The 18,589-nt window shown below is 38.0% G+C and overlaps 1 protein-coding gene across 2 annotated transcripts in view; it reads right to left on the reverse strand.

The window, feature by feature from the left end:
- Window positions 1-18,589, reverse strand: part of LOC108716777 (androgen-induced gene 1 protein-like) — a 230,830-nt gene that overhangs the window by 102,037 nt on the left and 110,204 nt on the right. For both annotated transcript variants that reach the window (XM_018263223.2, XM_041562848.1), the window contains one exon: window positions 8,036-8,137. In XM_018263223.2, the coding sequence (XP_018118712.2) occupies window positions 8,036-8,137 (102 nt within the window). The remainder of the gene's footprint in view (window positions 1-8,035; window positions 8,138-18,589) is intronic.

The raw sequence follows: 18,589 nt of genomic DNA on the forward strand, positions 1-18,589 counted from the left end.
TATGCTGATACGTTACGAAATGTGTGGCATATAATGGGGTAAAATTCAAGCTTTGTGACGATTTTCCGAAATTTGATAAAAACCGTTATGTTCAGCATTGCTTTGCAGTTTGGCAGTTTGCAGTAGAAACACTTATTTACCCATATTGGATTCGTCAGAATGTGTACTTTCTGAAAATATATGGTTTTCTGGGGTCTCTGTACTGTTAGGTGGGCTAATGTCGCATAATACACACACCGGGTGGTTATATTGCAGCAGCCAGCGCGTCAGCCGTGAAAATGTCTATACATATTGTCATTTGGGGGTCTCTGTGCGCCACATAGTTTGGTATATCTATGCACATTGGGTATCAAACTGTTTAGTAGACCCATATGTTTATATTTAGGATGCTTTATGCTGGTAACGATACATGGACAATACGATGCTGGAAAGTTGAAGCTTTGAGGCAATTTCCACATATTTCACCAAAACCGACAACTTTGGGAAAGCCTTGCGACTCAGTAGTTTGGAGCAATAAGGCATGGGTACCCATTTTAGATTCTGTAGAATGTGTACTTTCCAAAAATGTATGGGTTTGGGGGGTAAACATATATTTCTGTGTTTTTACCCCACAAAAATGCAGTCAATGTGTTGATTTTTCATTAGCTGAAGTTACCCACGGGACTGTTTGTATGCGCTAACTTCATTTTGGGGCCTCTAAATGCCAGATACTTTGGTAAACCTATGAACAATGGCCACCAAACTGTTCGGAGGAACCCTGGCAATCATATTTAGGGTGCTTTTTCTTGGTGCATAACGATACATGGGTGATATGGTGCTGAGAAGTTGAAGCTTTGAGGAAATGTTCAGATATTTCACCAAAACCGACAATTGTGGGAAAGCCTTGCGACTCAGTAGTTTGGAGCAGAAAGGCATGGGTACCCATTTTAGATTCGGTAAAATGTGTACTTTCCAAAAATATATGGGTTTTGGGGGGTAAACATATATTTCTGTTTTTTACCCCACAAAAATGCAGTCAATTTGTTGATCTTTCATTAGCTGAAGTTACCCACGGGACTGTTTGTATGCGCTAACTTCATTTTGGGGCCTCTAAATGCCAGATACTTTGGTAAACTTATGAACAATGGCCACCAAAATGTTCAGAGGAACCCTGGCAATCATATTTAGGGTGCTTTTTCTTAGTACGTAATGACACATGGGTGATATGGTGCTGGGAAGTTGAAGCTTTGAGGCAATTTTCAGATATCTCACCAAAACCGACAATTGTGGGAAAGCCTTGCGACTCAGTAGTTTGGAGCAGAAAGGCATGGGTACCCATTTTAGATTCTGTAGAATGTGTACTTTCCAAAAATATATGGGTTTTGGGGGGTAAACATATATTTCTGTTTTTTACCCCACAAAAATGCAGTCAATTTGTTGATCTTTCATTAGCTGAAGTTACCCACGGGACTGTTTGTATGCGCTAACTTCATTTTGGGGCCTCTAAATGCCAGATACTTTGGTAAACTTATGAACAATGGCCACCAAAATGTTCAGAGGAACCCTGGCAATCATATTTAGGGTGCTTTTTCTTAGTACGTAATGACACATGGGTGATATGGTGCTGGGAAGTTGAAGCTTTGAGGCAATTTTCAGATATCTCACCAAAACCGACAATTGTGGGAAAGCCTTGCGACTCAGTAGTTTGGAGCAGAAAGGCATGGGTACCCATTTTAGATTCTGTAGAATGTGTACTTTCCAAAAATATATGGGTTTTGGGGGGTAAACATATATTTCTGTGTTTTACCCCACAAAAATGCAGTCAATGTGTTGATTTTTCATTAGCTGAAGTTACCCACGGGACTGTTTGTATGCGCTAACTTCATTTTGGGGCCTCTAAATGCCAGATACTTTGGTAAACTTATGAACAATGGCCACCAAAATGTTCAGAGGAACCCTGGCAATCATATTTAGGGTGCTTTTTCTTAGTACGTAATGACACATGGGTGATATGGTGCTGGGAAGTTGAAGCTTTGAAGCAATTTTCAGATATTTCACCAAAACCGACAACTTTGGGAAAGCCTTGCGACTCAGTAGTTTGGAGCAATAAGGCATGGGTACCCATTTTAGATTCTGTAGAATGTGTACTTTCCAAAAATGTATGGGTTTGGGGGGTAAACATATATTTCTGTGTTTTTACCCCACAAAAATGCAGTCAATGTGTTGATTTTTCATTAGCTGAAGTTACCCACGGGACTGTTTGTATGCGCTAACTTCATTTTGGGGCCTCTAAATGCCAGATACTTTGGTAAACCTATGAACAATGGCCACCAAACTGTTCGGAGGAACCCTGGCAATCATATTTAGGGTGCTTTTTCTTGGTGCATAACGATACATGGGTGATATGGTGCTGAGAAGTTGAAGCTTTGAGGCAATTTTCAGATATTTCACCAAAACCGACAATTGTGGGAAAGCCTTGCGACTCAGTAGTTTGGAGCAGAAAGGCATGGGTACCCATTTTAGATTCTGTAGAATGTGTACTTTCCAAAAATATATGGGTTTTGGGGGGTAAACATATATTTCTGTGTTTTTACCCCACAAAAATGCAGTCAATGTGTTGATTTTTCATTAGCTGAAGTTACCCACGGGACTGTTTGTATGCGCTAACATCATTTTGGGGCCTCTAAATGCCAGATACTTTGGTAAACTTATGAACAATGGCCACCAAAATGTTCAGAGGAACCCTGGCAATCATATTTAGGGTGCTTTTTCTTAGTACGTAATGACACATGGGTGATATGGTGCTGGGAAGTTGAAGCTTTGAGGCAATTTTCAGATATTTCACCAAAACCGACAACTTTGGGAAAGCCTTGCGACTCAGTAGTTTGGAGCAGAAAGGCATGGGTACCCATTTTAGATTCAGTAGAATGTGTACTTTCCAAAAATATATGGGTTTGAGGGGTAAACATATATTTCTGTGTTTTTACCCCACAAAAATGCAGTCAATGTGTTGATTTTTCATTAGCTGAAGTTACCCACGGGACTGCTTGTATGCGCTAACTTCATTTTGGGGCCTCTAAATGCCAGATACTTTGGTAAACTTATGAACAATGACCACCAAAATGTTCAGAGGAACCCTGGCAATCATATTTAGGGTGCTTTTTCTTAGTACGTAATGATACATGGGCGATATGGTGCTGGGAAGTTGAAGCTTTGAGGAAATTTTCAGATATTTCACCAAAACCGACAATTGTGGGAAAGCCTTGCGACTCAGTAGTTTGGAGCAGAAAGGCATGGGTACCCATTTTAGATTCAGTAGAATGTGTACTTTCCAAAAATATATGGGTTTGGGGGGTAAACATATATTTCTGTGTTTTTACCCCACAAAAAATGCAGTCAATGTGTTGATTTCTCAGTAGCTGAAGTAAAGTCCTGAACAATTTGGATGTGCTAACTTCATATTGGTGTCTCTAAATGCCAGATACTTTGGTAAACCTATGCATAATGGGTATCAAATTGTTCAGTGGACCCCTGGCAATCATATTTCAGGTGCTTTTTCTTGGTACCTAATATAGTTTGGGATATGCGGAGCAGCAAAATAAAACCTTTGAAATGATTTTTCAGAATTTTGAATTTTTTGTTGAAAAACCGCTATGTTCAGACAAGCTTTTATGTTTGGTAGTTGGGAGTAGAGAGACATAGTTACCCATTTTGTAATCGGCAGAATGTGTACTTTTCAAAAATGTATGGTTTTCTGGGGTAAACCTACGGTTTCAGGATTTTTTGCCTTGGAATCTAAAGCATGCCGTTTTCTGCCTTAGTGCTTTCAAAATTCGGTAATATACTGCCGGGAGTTTTTGCTGTACAGAAATCCTAAATCTCCCTAAAACTATACATATCTGGTATTGGCACGTTCGAGAGACATAAGGCTTTCCAAATCAGTTGGATTTTCATCCGTAAAATGAAATATTTTTCTGGTATAAATTGATATACGATGAAAAATGGTAATTTTTCATTTTTTTTTGGTATTTAGCACTATAAATTTTTTTGCACAGGTGGAAATACATGAAAACTCAGGCAGATTTAGAAAGCTCAGTTTCTACCGAAAAAAACAATGTATAGTTTTCCTAGGTAAACTATAGGTTTCCCCTCAGAAAATGCCCCTAAAGTGAGAGAGCACAAAATGTTTCAAAAACGGCTGGCATTTCGCGTAACCAAAATGTGAAATTCTGCTGGCACTTAAAGGGTTAATCATTTAATTCATAGTCAAAAGTACAAACCAGTCATTTATTTTAACTTTTGGTTGGTGTGTGTCTAAATGTTAGCTCCAAATAACCTGCCTGTAACATGTTCTCACCAGTACCAGTATACTGTTTTATTTATCACCTGAATCCCAAGGTAGAAGACATACCCATTTGCAGGCCTGGATTTGTGGAAAGGCCACCAAGGCCCGGGCCTAGGGCAGCAGGATTTTAGGGGGTGGCATGCTGCCCAACCACACCCACATTGGTTCAGAAACACTGGGAATGTGCAGGAGATACAATAATTTTTTTTAAACTTCCTGTGCACCAATCCCCATTGCTCCAAAAATAAAGGGGAGGGGACAGCGACGAACATCAGCAGGCCTAGGGGCACCTGATATGTAAATCCGGCCCTGCCCATTGCATTCTAAAAAATGTTCAGAAACCACAGTCATTTCACTTTTAGAATACATTTGATTGATGTGCTCACACACCTTATTTTTTGAGTGTGTTGTACAACCCACTTACTGAACATCCCATACTATCATCCTGTTTGATTATTTTAAGATATTTAAGCTTCATTAATAAAAGAGCAAGTGATACAACAAAATGTTTTCTCTGTTTTTGGAGCTTCCAAATCTAGTAGGTGCTCACTGTGCAAACAAATCTATAACAATCATTCAACACCTGAAACAATTTACTATCATTAATCTGTATAGGCAAATATTTTTCAATAATTTTGCTAAACTGTTTGTTAGCTGATGTTACCTCCTAAACAGAAAATTATATTTTAGATTGCATTTTTGCATAAAGTCTTCATCTGTGGTACAGTTCTGTCCCGAGCAAATGAACAGACTAAAAGGTATTCGTTTAAAGAAATGTGCTGGGTGGAATTAATTCCCCACACATTCCTTGTGATACATAGAGACCAACACCTGCTGATCGAAAACAGTTTGCTCTAAGTCCAAGTAAGAAATAGTATTTACACGTGACCTTCAAATTCAACAAATGTTTTGAAATTTTAAGTTGAAAAAATCCAAAAATGTAGATTCCTCCCATGAACCCCTAAAAATATTGGCATAAGTGAATGAGAATGTCATGTCCACTGTGGTCCAATATCAAAAGGTTGAACCTCACTTAAAATTATTGAGTCCACAAATATAAAACTAATTGTAAAATAAAGCATTTGATAGCCTCATTATAATGACTCTTTGAGTTATACAGAAATATAAACTATTACATCTACAGTACAATAGTTCTGGTAAAAAGTGGGTCACAAACAAAACCATCAAAATATTGTATTACCTGTATAGTGTCTGCTACGAATGAAATCAAATGCCCTCCTACAGGCTACAAAAAGCTGGACATAAATTCAACTGCCCATGCTCCTCCAATATCCATGTTGGTACTCTAACAGAAGAGTATCAGAAGACAGGCGAAGATGGCCCCTTTGAAATTCGCTGCCAAACTCTGCAGATTTATTGCAGGTCAGCACACAAGGAGACTTCTTAAAAAACTAGATATTGCGGGGAGGGAGCTTGGAGGGGGGGATAGTGGACATGAGAGGAGAGGTGCTAGGGTTTAGTTCTCCTTTAAATCATATTCTATTGTTGTCACATCCCACATTAATCGTTGATCAAATTTGTCTGGGCACCCGCAAATGTGCCAAATACGTAAGCTAGATAGACGGAAGGGACCCATTGGTTAGCATGATCTAGTGCAAGAATAATACATTTTTGCACAAACAGAGACCAGACCAACAGTTTTGAGAATTTCTTTTTCACACAATATTCTATAATTCCTAAAACACTAGCATGCAGTGAGAAAAGGGAGGGATATAGTAGCTGGTTTCACATATAATATGTAATATCAGTCCAGAAATCATAGATTAACAGACAACTTCTCTGCTTGGTATCTGTGGCACTTATTAGTATTTATTTCCTGCCAATCACCTTTAGTTTGGTGAATTTAGGTAAAGTTTGCCTCATAAGAATCTTATCATGTTTGTGAGACACTTCTTCCCACTGTTCTTCAGATAGGTTGTCCAAAACAGCTTTCCACTTATGATATGTCAGGTGACATGGTGCATGAGAGGATGTAAAGAGTATTGGGAGACCAGCTTTGGGGTGTTATTCAAGTTACAGAAAGTTTTCAATAGGGTAATTCTCATACCAGGGATGTCTCATGTAATTGTAGATGCTGAAACAACCTAATATTACCTAAAGTGTTATAAAGAATGAAAAAATTGCCTCAGCCAGCAGGGTGTGGCGCATTTTTGAAGGTAGAAAAAATCTGGTTCTTGGTAACATTTAGAGGTGAAATTCAGTTTTTTCATGGCCAGAATTTGAATTTTTATGAGTGTCTAATAACTGGTAATGATGTGAGTAAAATGAGCAATAAAAAAGTGTGACTGTCTCCCTGCAGTATGTGGTACAGTTATTGTTACTGCAAGATACAGATTGAGCAAAACACATCCAAACACTAAGGGGCAGATTTATCAAAGGTCGAAGTGAAAATTTTAATAAGGAAATTCGAATTTCAAACTCATTTTTGTGTACTTTGACTAAGGGATAGTCCAAATTCAAAAAAAATTTCAAAAATTAGAATATCGAAATTTATCATGTACTGTCTCTTTAAAAATTCGACTTTGACCATTCGCCATCTAAAACCTTCTGAATTGCTGTTGTAGCCTATGGAGGATCTCCTACAACCTATTTGGAGTCAATTGGAGTCAATCTAAGTTTTTTTTTTTGGAAAACAGCCTATTTGAACAAAAACTGACCTATTCGGCCAAAAAAAAAAAACTTCGATTTTTTTTAATACATTTCGGTTGGTCTTTTTTAATTCGGATTTCAAAGTTTTTTAAATTTGAAATTCGACCCTTGATAAATCTGCCCCTAATAATGTTCTTTTATATATTAATCAAGATTTTTTGGGTCACTATAGTCACAGCTTACATATTAAAATATAATAATTTTTATCTGGTTCCATTTAAATTTATACATTTGGATTTGGTCACTGTAAATTGTTGACATTGAAAGTAATTAAAGTGTTTTTAGGTCTGTGTTGCCTGAAGCAGCTGTCCTGATGCTGCCCTAACTTCCATCACTTACTTGTTCTGATGGGTGGGGGGGCCTGAAGTAGGACTGAAAGTACTAGTTTGTTTACTGTGTACTAGCCATCCTAACATTGCAATATTTAGATTTTTGATGATGGCTTCCCAGATTACAGATCCAATATCTATATATATTCATTGTTTAGACTTAAAATGTGTTTTCTCGTTATTAATATGTGCTCTCAATGTATTGATTTAACACTCAAGAATTCATTTGGACAAGTAGCTAATATGAATTTTGAACATGAAAATCAGTGCCTATAGGAACTTTTCAAGTATAAAGTTTTCCTGTCATGGAACTCTATGTATTCTACAAATGGACATATCAGCCATCCTAACTATTAAAACTATTATTTCTTACAATGAAACACATGACACATGTCACTTTGTGTCACCCATTCATTACTGTGTACTAAGGTTATATTTTACAGATCATACACATATAATTTAAAATAAAAATCATATTTAACATTTTTCCTCCACCAGTTCACTAGAGGGCACTGGTTAATTCAAGATATGTTTTACTTGTAATTCCTATATGCTGGCAAAAGTACAGTATTTACAAATTTTAGGCTGATGCAACTACACAAATGTGTAAATACATTCAGAATTACTATTAATTTGTCATCTGCTGCCAGATAAGTTTTATTGACGTATTTACTATATTTACTAGATATGTATAAAAGAAAATAAGGCTTACCATTCCATGATTTAACCATGGAGGGATGAAATTATCCAGCAGCTTTGGATACACAAGTTCTCTGTCATATATGTATAGGGTCCAGAACATTGTCACAACAAACTAGAGAGAAGAAGATAAAATAATATATAATAAAATGCATACATCATATACCATATTTATGCATTATCATGGGGAAGGACTTCTAAAAATGCATTGAGATTAAAACAATCATTTAAATCAACCATATGCATAATTATGCTTGCCTGATCTAGAACAATTAGAATACATTGAAAAAATGCCTTGTTTAATTGTAATGTAATTATTGTCAATAACATATAATTTAACTTCTTTATCTTTTACCTCTAGTACAAGGATATATTTCTTATACTCGTGAAATAAGTAAAAAAAAATCAGTTTTTAAAATAACTAATTGCCATATCCAAGCTAACAAAAATACAAATATTTGTAACCTGCAAATAGGAACATATGGCTTATCCATAAACAAGTCAATGAAAAAATGTGGGTAATTGTTAGTGAATGCCCCTAAGAGCAAACAGCAGAAACATACAAAAAAACAAATTCAGTGTAGAAAAACTATATAGGGATCTGGATTACTGAGGAGCCCACGTGAATTAAAGAATTATGACAAGCAATAATATACTGAAATGCAAATACACATTAGGTTTAGTAAAAATGTGCTACTACCAAATGTACTATTGCACGTGAAATATATTTTTAATGTGAATGTTCCTGTTTGAGGTAAAACAATTCTGTTTTTCTAATAATTTGTTTTTTTTCTGTTATAATACAACAGGACATTATAGCTGATGGCCCTAATTTGGAATACTTGTAAAGTGGTAAGGGCATCCACCACCACTGACTGAACTGATCGCCATCCACAGTACCAATCATCATCATCATTTCATCATCATCATTTATTTATATAGCGCTGTCAAGATACGCAGTGCTTTACTGTAGTTATAGCAAACAGGGAATAAATGGTGGATAACAAACAAGGATTACAGAGTACAATAGGGTTAGAAGGACCTAGAGATTAGAGTTTACAAACTAAAAGATTAGGGTACAATTGAGACATTAGGATGATATAAACACTTTGTCATTTTTGATACAGCAATGATTAATAAATAATAACATCTGCCCATGCATACTTGGCCAATGCTCTTGTGACGATCTTTGTACACAGACTCGAGTTGTCAGGGCCCACCAGAATTTCAGTCAGTAATTATCCTGCTTCCCCCTTTACTATTTCTACTGATGGCATGGTAATTAACACTTTCAACTTAGCACATTGTCTATGGGGTATATTTATCAAAAAGTGAAATTAGAGATCGCCACAGTCCTCTAGAGTGAAATACCACCACTCTCCATTAATTTCTATGGGATTTTTACGAGTTTTTATCAATGGGTCAAAGTGAAAGTTCATCATTTGATAAATACACCTTTCAAAATCCCATAGAAATGAATGGAGAGTGGACGATAACTACTTCGTATGCAATATTGCCAAGATCAATTCCTTTCTTGCACAAGCAATTGCTAGGACTTATCAATGCCATCATCCTGTCCTGTCCTTAGTTAACTTTTTTCTCCTAAAAAAGCAAGTTAATTTTAGGTTTTCTTTGTATTTGCACTTGTAGTTTTTTCTTACTTTAGTAATTTTTTTAATGTTTTTAGTTAGTCAAGGTGAGACAGTATGGCTGGATTGAAACCTATGTTGTGTTTCAGAGACAATGTCTCAGTGTGGAGGGGATGCCTGAAATTCTGGCATCAGTACTCATTGCATCTCACTGCATATAATGTGCCTGTGGTGTCAGTAGCCACTGCATATAATGTGCCTGGGTTGTCAGCAGCCACTACATATAATGTGGATGGGTTGTCAGCAGCCACTGCATATAATGTGCCTGGGTTGTCAGCAGCCACTGCATATAATGTGCCTGGGTTGTCAGCAGCCACTGCATATAATGTGCCTGGGGTGTCAATGGACACTGCACATAATGTGCATGGGATTTCAGCACTACTGCCTTCCTCTCTATAAAAGTAAAACACATTTAAGCTAAGTTACCATGCCGCAATGTTTTGTTTATACTATTTAGCCCGAGATCAAAATACAGTAATTGGTGCAATGTTTGCTCTAGGTTAAAAACCAATACAAACCAACAGTTTTCAGTCTACAGCACATTTTCATTTGAGAAATCATGAAGAAAAAACCTTTCCACAAAAATATCACACCCTTAATTAAGTGGAACAACTGTGAACACAAATGTATGCAGAACCACTTTTATGTGACCTTAGTTAGAAAAAAAGTTTGTGCACTGGTCTAGACTAGGTGTCAAAATGGCATTGACATTCTAAGTACAAAGTGGCCTAAACAGCCCCACAGACCCAGTAAATAGTGACATTTTATGGCACCTTACAGCCCCTCTGGCACTTGCCAGAACCTACAGATTGCCAGTCTGGATCTGTTTGGCCATTAGTCCAAAAGTACCAAGACTGGACAAAATAATGTTCTAGTGCTCCAAAAGGAAGGATCTGCCCATTCCAGGCAAATATGCCTTACTCTATATAAGAGTCGTTTTCTGGACAATATCATAAAAGTATTCCTAAATGTACTTCAAGGTAAGGCATTGAATTGAACAACAAATCCCTATATTAGATGATTGGAATGACTTTTTACTCACCATGAATACCTTGTTTGATGATAATAATCAATGTGTCATAACTGAATCTCCCTTGCTAAGCTTGTCACAGCATCAGCGTACAGTGGCATAAAATAAGACAGAAGGTGGGTGGCTGACATTGCATGGAACAAGTCTGCTCCAAAATTCTATTCATTCTATTGTTAGTCCTATCACTCACCTCAGTCACAAAATGATTCCCTAGGCAAATGAGGTTAAAACTTGATGCTTTATTCCATTATGTTAAAAGATATGCGTCCTAACGCGTTTCGTATCAAAAGATACGTAATAATTGCCTATGATTACGTATCATTTGATACGAAACTCGTTAGGACACATATCTTTTAACATGATGGAATAAAGCAACAAGTTTTAACCTCAATTGAGAATTTCTCGACCCGCACAGCACTATAGAAAGACAGACAGCACTACAGAAAGTAACGCTAGCTAGTAATTTGCTTAGAAATGTCCATGCTGACAAATTTTCACTGGTGAAAGTACGCCAGCGTTCATTTGCAGCGACATAACTTCACATTTTGGTAAATATATGCATTCGCTGCAAATTAACATTGACGAAGTTGCTCGAAGTGTGGCGCAGCCTTGCGAGGCGAAAATTCGACCTTTAGTAAATTTGCCCCATAGACTTTACTGGTACATATGGTGCAGACAGCAGACATCACACATACTTCGTTTATAAGATCACATATGCCAAATTTGAGTCATTCTGATTCACCTCTACATGTCCAGAAGTTAATCATACTAAAATAGTTGCATATATTTTAACCGAATCTGTAGCTACTTGAATATATTGAATGCCAAAAATCCAGGAAAGCTTTATTCACTCTAATCTAAACCTATTTTCATCCTAAATTTATTTTGACTTGCTATATACTTCATTCCTAATATTAGCAGTTTTCATGTTTTCTTTTAAAATACAAATCTTTTCTTCTCCAAACATCAAAGCTGTAAAACCTCTAAACATGCTGGCTGGTGTTTATATTGAATTACCCTCTGTCCTTGAACTATACTATACTTATACAGACAATGTGTATGGAAAGTGTTTGTTCCTATGGCAACTTATTTCTATGAAAAAAAATCCTTCTGATTAAAAGGACAAAGTTGCGATATGCAAACGGGGTACTTGGGAGAAGTCCTTGGTGCCATCCTAGTTTAAACTCATATTATAAGTACAATTCATATAAAAACATGTGGCTGGAGAGTTATGATTCTAGGTATGTGCCTACATATACTAATTGCTTAGTCCCACACATGCACTTAATGTAAATATTGTCTATTGGATGTGATAATGTCATACTAATTTTAGCTATTTTGTGTGAAACACCATTTTATGAGAACATTCTATTAGGTCAAAGCTAATAGGCATCATTCATATGTACTCAAAGAAACCAAGCAAGAAAACGAAACGGAAAAACAATGGGAGTGTTTGAGGCAGAGAATTTGGGTGAGGTTAAAAAGCTATGCAAGGAAAAATGCAAAGCCAATTTCTGCTGTAACAGAACAATTTGGGCAAAAGACACAGTGGGGCTCATTTACCAATTTACCCCATGGCATTAACCCATAGCAGCCAGTTAGTGATTAGCATGTTTAACCATCTGTAGGAATCAAATAAAACAGGGGTCCCCAACTTTTTTTTAACTTGTGAGCCACATTTAAATGTAAAAGGACTTAGAGAGCAACACAAGCATGAAAAAGTCCATGGGGATGTCAAAAAAGGCTGTGATTGGCTATTGGTAGTCTCTATGTGGACTGGTAGCCTACAGGAGGCTCTGTTTGGCAATACACATGGTTCTTATGCAACAAAACTTGCCTCCAAGCCTGGAATTCAAAAATAAGTACCTGCTTTGAGGCCACTGGGAGCAACATCCAAGGTGTTGGTGAGCAACATGTTGCTTGCGAGCTACTGGTTGGGGACCATTGAAATAGAAAGTAAAACGTTGTGTTCTGTGATTTGATACCTCTATAAATCTGTGACTTCAAAGCAAGTGTTGCATGTGAATTAAGTGTTAAGAAGCAATTTTAACCTTAAGGTGTTTAAAACCAAAAGGGCGTTTTTGAGGAATTGCACTTGGGAGACTGTAAGTACCCAGTGTAAATATCAGTGCAAGTGGGTTTTCTGGTATCACTCAGTGTGTGTCTTGTATGTGGTGTTGGAGCAGCAGTTCCATGCAGTATTTACATGTGCGAGAAGTCGTGGGTTTTCATCTTGGAATCTGAACTGCAGACTCTAAGGGGGGAACTGGCAGCGGCAAACGTGGGGGAGGAAAGAGGCTTGAAGGGGCCAGTGTAGTGGGGGGAGGAGAAGGGGCAATAGAGGCTAATGAGGGAGGGAGGTTTGTTAGAGTTACGAGGGGAAGTAGGGGACAGAAGGATGAGGGGGCTGGTCCACAGCTTGTCCAAAACAACAGATTCACCATTTTGGCTGAAGATGCTGGGGAGGAAAGCTCTGAACTGGTGTGTATGGAGAAGCCTGACTCTCAGAGCACCCTGGGAGGAAGTGGCTCTATTACAGGTGGAAAGGGGAGTGCAAGGAAGGAAAGTCAGGTTTTAGATATAGGGGATTCAATTATTAGAAAGGTGGATAGGGTAATCTGCCGTAAGGACCCTTCATGCCAAACAGTCTGCTGCTTGCCTTGTGTAAGGGTTCGGCATGTGGTGGAACAAGTGGACAGATTATTGGGAGGGCCTGGGGAAGACCCGGCGGTCTTGGTACACAAGAATGATTTTAAAAAACTAAGTGTAAAGTTGAGGGCAAAAACTTCCAAGGTCATTTTCTCAGAGATATTACCTGTGCCACGAGCAATGCTAAGAAGACAGAGTTAGCTTAGGAAGATTAATGCGTGGCTGAGAGATTAGTGTAGGGAGGAGGGTTTTAGGCTTTTGGAGAACTGGGCTAATTTCTCAGTCAGCTACAGGCTCTTTGCTAGGGATGGGCTGCACTTTAATGATGACGGTGCAGCTGTTTTGGGGGAGAAGATGGCTAGAAGGAAGAAATTTTAAACTAGGCGTGGGGGGGTTCAGTAAAAGATTCAGTGGAAGACAGGTTAGATGAGATAGTGGGCAAAGGAAGGGAAAATTGGGGCAGAGATTTGGTTGTGGGTACTGTTAAGGATAGGGAGGACCACATGTCATATGTTCAATATGGTACCAGTATTAAATGTATGTTTGCAAATGCAAGGAGTCTGACTGGTAAAATGGGAGAGCTGGATTTGCTGGTGTTGGAGGAAAAATATGATGTGATTGGTGTGGCCGAAATATGGTTGAATAAGTTACATGACTGGGCAGTTAATATCAGCGGCTATACTATTCGGAGGGACAGAGGCAATAGAAAAGGAGGAGGTGTATGTCTGTTTGTTAGGCAGAATTTAAAGCTTATATAAAGGAGAAGGTGATGTTAGAAAATGAGGGGGCAGAAGCCTCATGGGTGGAGTTCTTCACCAATTGTAAAGAGTCCAGCAAATTAATTGTAGGGGTATGCTATAGACCCCTTCATGTAAGTGAGGAGGAGGAGCCTAAGCTCCTGATGCAAATAGAAAATGATGCTAGTTTTGGTAAAGTAATGATAATGGGGGATTTTAATTACCCAGATTTTGACTGGAGCAACAGTACTTCCAGATCAGTTAATGGGAACAAGTTTATAAACTTGTTGCATGAAATTTTATGGCACAGGTTACATAGTTACATAGTTAAATTGGGTTGAAAAAAGACAGTCCATCAAGTTCAACCCCTCCAAATGAAAACCCAGCATCCATACACACACCCCTCCCTACTTTTAATTAAATTCTATATACCCATATCTATACTAACTATAGAGCTTAGTATCACAATAGCCTTTGATACTATGTCGGTCCAAAAAATCATCCAAGCCATTCTTAAAGGCATTAACTGAATCAGCCATCACAACATCACCCGGCAGTGCATTCCACAACCTCACTGTCCTGACTGTGAAGAACCCCCTACGTTGCTTCAAATTAAAGTTATTTTCTTCTAGTCTAAAGGGGTGGCCTCTGGTACGGTGATCCACTTTATGGGTAAAAAGGTTCCCTGCTATTTGTCTATAATGTCCTCTAATGTTCTTGTAAAGTGTAATCATGTCCCCTCGCAAGAGAAAACAACCCCAACCTTGACAGTCTTCCCTCATAATTTAAGTCTTCTGTCCCTCTAACCAATTTAGTTGCACGTCTCTGCACTCTCTCCAGCTCATTTATATCCCTCTTAAGGACTGGAGTCCAAAACTGCACTGCATACTCCAGATGAGGCCTTACCAGGGACCTATAAAGAGGCATAATTATGTTTTCATCCCTTGAGTTAACGCCCTTTTTTATGCAAGACAGAACTTTATTTGCTTTAGTAGCCACAGAATGACACTGCCCAGAATTAGACAACGTGTTATCTACAAAGACCCCTAGATCCTTCTCATTTAAGGAAACTCCCAACACACTGCCATTTAGTGTATAACTTGCATTTATATTATTTTTGCCAAAGTGCATAACCTTGCATTTATCAACATTGAACCTCATTTTCCAGTTTGCTGCCCAGTTTTCCAGTTTAGACAAATCACTCTGCAATGTGGCAGCATCCTGCATGGAAACTATAGTTCTGCACAATTTAGTATCATCTGCAAAAATAGAAACAGTACTTTCAATACCCACCTCCAGGTCATTAATAAACAAGTTGAAAAGCAAGGGACCTAGTACAGAGCCCTGCGGTACTCCACTAACAACACTGGTCCAATTAGAAAATGTTCCATTTACCACCACTCTTTGTAGTCTATCTTTTAGCCAGTTCTCTATCCAGGTACAAATACTATGTTCCAGGCCAACATTCCTTAAAGGAAAACTATACCCCCAAAATGAACACTTAAGCAACAGAAAGTTCATATCATATTAAGTGGCATATTAAAGAAACTTACCAAACTGGAATATATATTTAAGTAAATCTTGCCCTTTTACATCTCTTGCCTTGAGCCACCATTTCGTGATGGTCTCTGTGCTGCCTCAGAGATCACCTGACCAGAAATACTTCAACTCTAACTGTAACAGGAAGAAGTGTGGAAACAAAAGACACAACTCTGTCTGTTAATTGGCTCATGTGACCTAACATGTATAGTCTGTTGGTATCTTTGTGAGTACAGTGAATCCTACGATCCCAGGGGGCGGCCCTTATTTTTTTAAATGGCAATTTTCTATTTAGGATTACCCAATGGCACATACTACTAGAAAAGTATATTATTATGAAAATGGTTTATTTACATGAAGCAGGATTTTACATATGAGCTGTTTTATGCAATATCTTTTTATAGAGACCTACATTGTTTGGGGGTATAGTTTTCCTTTAATTTAACCAGTAACCTTTTGTGTGGCACTGTATCAAATGCTTTAGCAAAATCTAAGTAAATCACATCCACTGCCATCCCAGAATCGAGGTCTCTACTTACCTTCTCATAAAAAGAAATTAAGTTAGTTAGGTTGTTGAGGAGCCAACCAAAAAAAAACACTATTCTGGATCTAGTGATCTCAAATGACCCAGAACATATAACAAATATTAGGGATGCACCATATCCACTTTTTTAGCAATCCCTGAATCCTTCGTGAATGATTTGGCCGAATACCGAACCAAATCCCAATATGCAAATTAGGGGCGGGAAAGGAATAGGTTAGAAAAAATGTTTTTTGTGACAAAAAGTCATGTGATTTTTCTTCCCACACCAAATTATCATCCTGCTGAAAAAGGCTGAAACTCAAACTGAATCCTGGATTTGGTGCATTCCTAATAAATATGCAAGTCATTGAACCCCTGTGTAATACTAACCATAATGTTATATCATTCAATGCCTGGTGCAAAAAACAAATATACATTGGGGCAACAAAAACCATGAATTTCAGATAAGCTAATTTTAGTGCCTTGAGGGCTGCCCTTCAGAGCATTAATTGGGGCATTATGTTTTCAGTTAAAAACACAGAACAGAAATGGTTGTCATTTAAAATGATATTAAATCGTTAATGTTCTCAATTTATTCCCTTAAGGAGTCAATGTAGAAGCACTAAGAATCACCCTATGTGGCTTAATATAGAAGTAAAGAAGTAAATAGGAAAGAAGAGAAAGGCATTTAAAAATACAAGTCTGTTGGGACAGAAGCTGCATTTTATGAATATAAACACTATAATAAATGTTGTAAATCAGCAATCCGGAAGGGATTAGTTATAGCTGAGGCTAAGACTAACCCCAAAATGTTTTTTAAGTATATTAATAGTAAAAATATGTGGGTTGAGAGTGTTGCTCCCTTAAATAATGGTACCAGTATGGTTGTAACAGATACAGAAAAGGCAAATGTTCTAAATCAGTTCTTTTCTTCAGTGTCTACAATAGAGGAGTATGAGTTTCCAGGCTCACTTCATAGCTGCACTGATGGCTCAGCTCAATCTAGTTAGTGGCTGACTCAGGATATGATTCAGGAAAGCTTTAATAAAAATTAATGTAAACAAGGCTCCAGGGCCTGATGGCATACACCCCCGGGTTCTAAGAGAGCTTAGTTCAGTTTTAAACCAGCCCCTATTTCTAATTTTCTCAGATGCGCTTTCATCAGGTATGGTACCTGTGGATTGGAGAAAAGCTAATGTCATTCCATTATTTAAAAAGGGATTACGATCTCAGCCTGGTAATTATAGGCCAGTAAATTTGACATCTGTGGTGGGCAAATTATTTGAAGGCTTGCTATGGGATCACATTCAAAATTTTGTACTAGTGAATGGGATTATGAGCAGCAATCAGCATGGCTTTATTAAGGATAGGTCATGTCAAACAAATTTGATTGCTTTTTATGATGAGGTAGGTAAGATGCTGGATAGTAGATGTGGTCTATTCGGATTTTTCCAAAGTGTTTGATACCGTGCCCCACAAACGACTGCTTTCTAAACTAAGGTCTCTTGGGCTTAATGAAGTTGTTTGCATATGGATAGGAAACTGGCTACAGGATAGGGCACAGAGGGTGGTTGTTAATGGTACATTCTCTGCTTGGAGTAAGATTCTTAGTGGAGTCCCTCAGGGCTCGCTATTGGGTTCACTTTTAACTTGCTCATTAATGGCTTAGGGGAGGGTATTGTAAGTAATGTATCAGTGTTTGCAGATGGCACAAAACTATCCAGCCCAATTAATTCCATTAATTAATCAGGCATCCTTGCAACAGGATCTTGACAAACTGGCAATCTGGGCAGCTAAGTGGCAAATGATATTCAATGTTGATAAATGTAAAGTCATGCACCTGGGATGTAAAAATATCCAAGCCACTTATACCCTTAATGGGACTGCACTAGGCAAATCCATCCATTGTAAATGATACACCTAGCTGTAGCAAACAATACCAGTCAGCAGCATCAAGGGCAAATAAGGTCTTGAGCTGTATTAAAAGGGGCATAGATTCAATGGAGGAGGGGGTCATTCTTCCACTGTATAGAGCACTGGTAAGGCCCCATCTAGAATATTTATATATAGTTATATCACCCCTTAAGTGCCTCTTCTCCAGCGTGAACATCTCCAACTTGGCCAGTCTTTCCTCATAGCTAAGATTTTTCATACCTTTTACCAGCTTGGTTGCCCTTCTCTGTACCCGCTCTAATTCAGTAATGTCCTGTTTGAGCACTGGAGACCAAAACTGTATAGTTTTGGTCTCCAGTGCTCAAACAGGACATTACTGAATTAGAGCGGGTACAGAGAAGGGCAACCAAGCTGGTAAAAGGTATGAAAAATATTAGCTATGAGGAAAGACTGGCCAAGTTGGAGATGTTCACGCTGGAGAAGAGGCACTTAAGGGGTGATATAACTATATATAAATATATAAGGGGATCATATAATAATCTCTCTA

Source organism: Xenopus laevis, chromosome 5L (assembly GCF_017654675.1).
Source record: "Xenopus laevis strain J_2021 chromosome 5L, Xenopus_laevis_v10.1, whole genome shotgun sequence".
NCBI lineage: Eukaryota > Metazoa > Chordata > Amphibia > Anura > Pipidae > Xenopus > Xenopus laevis.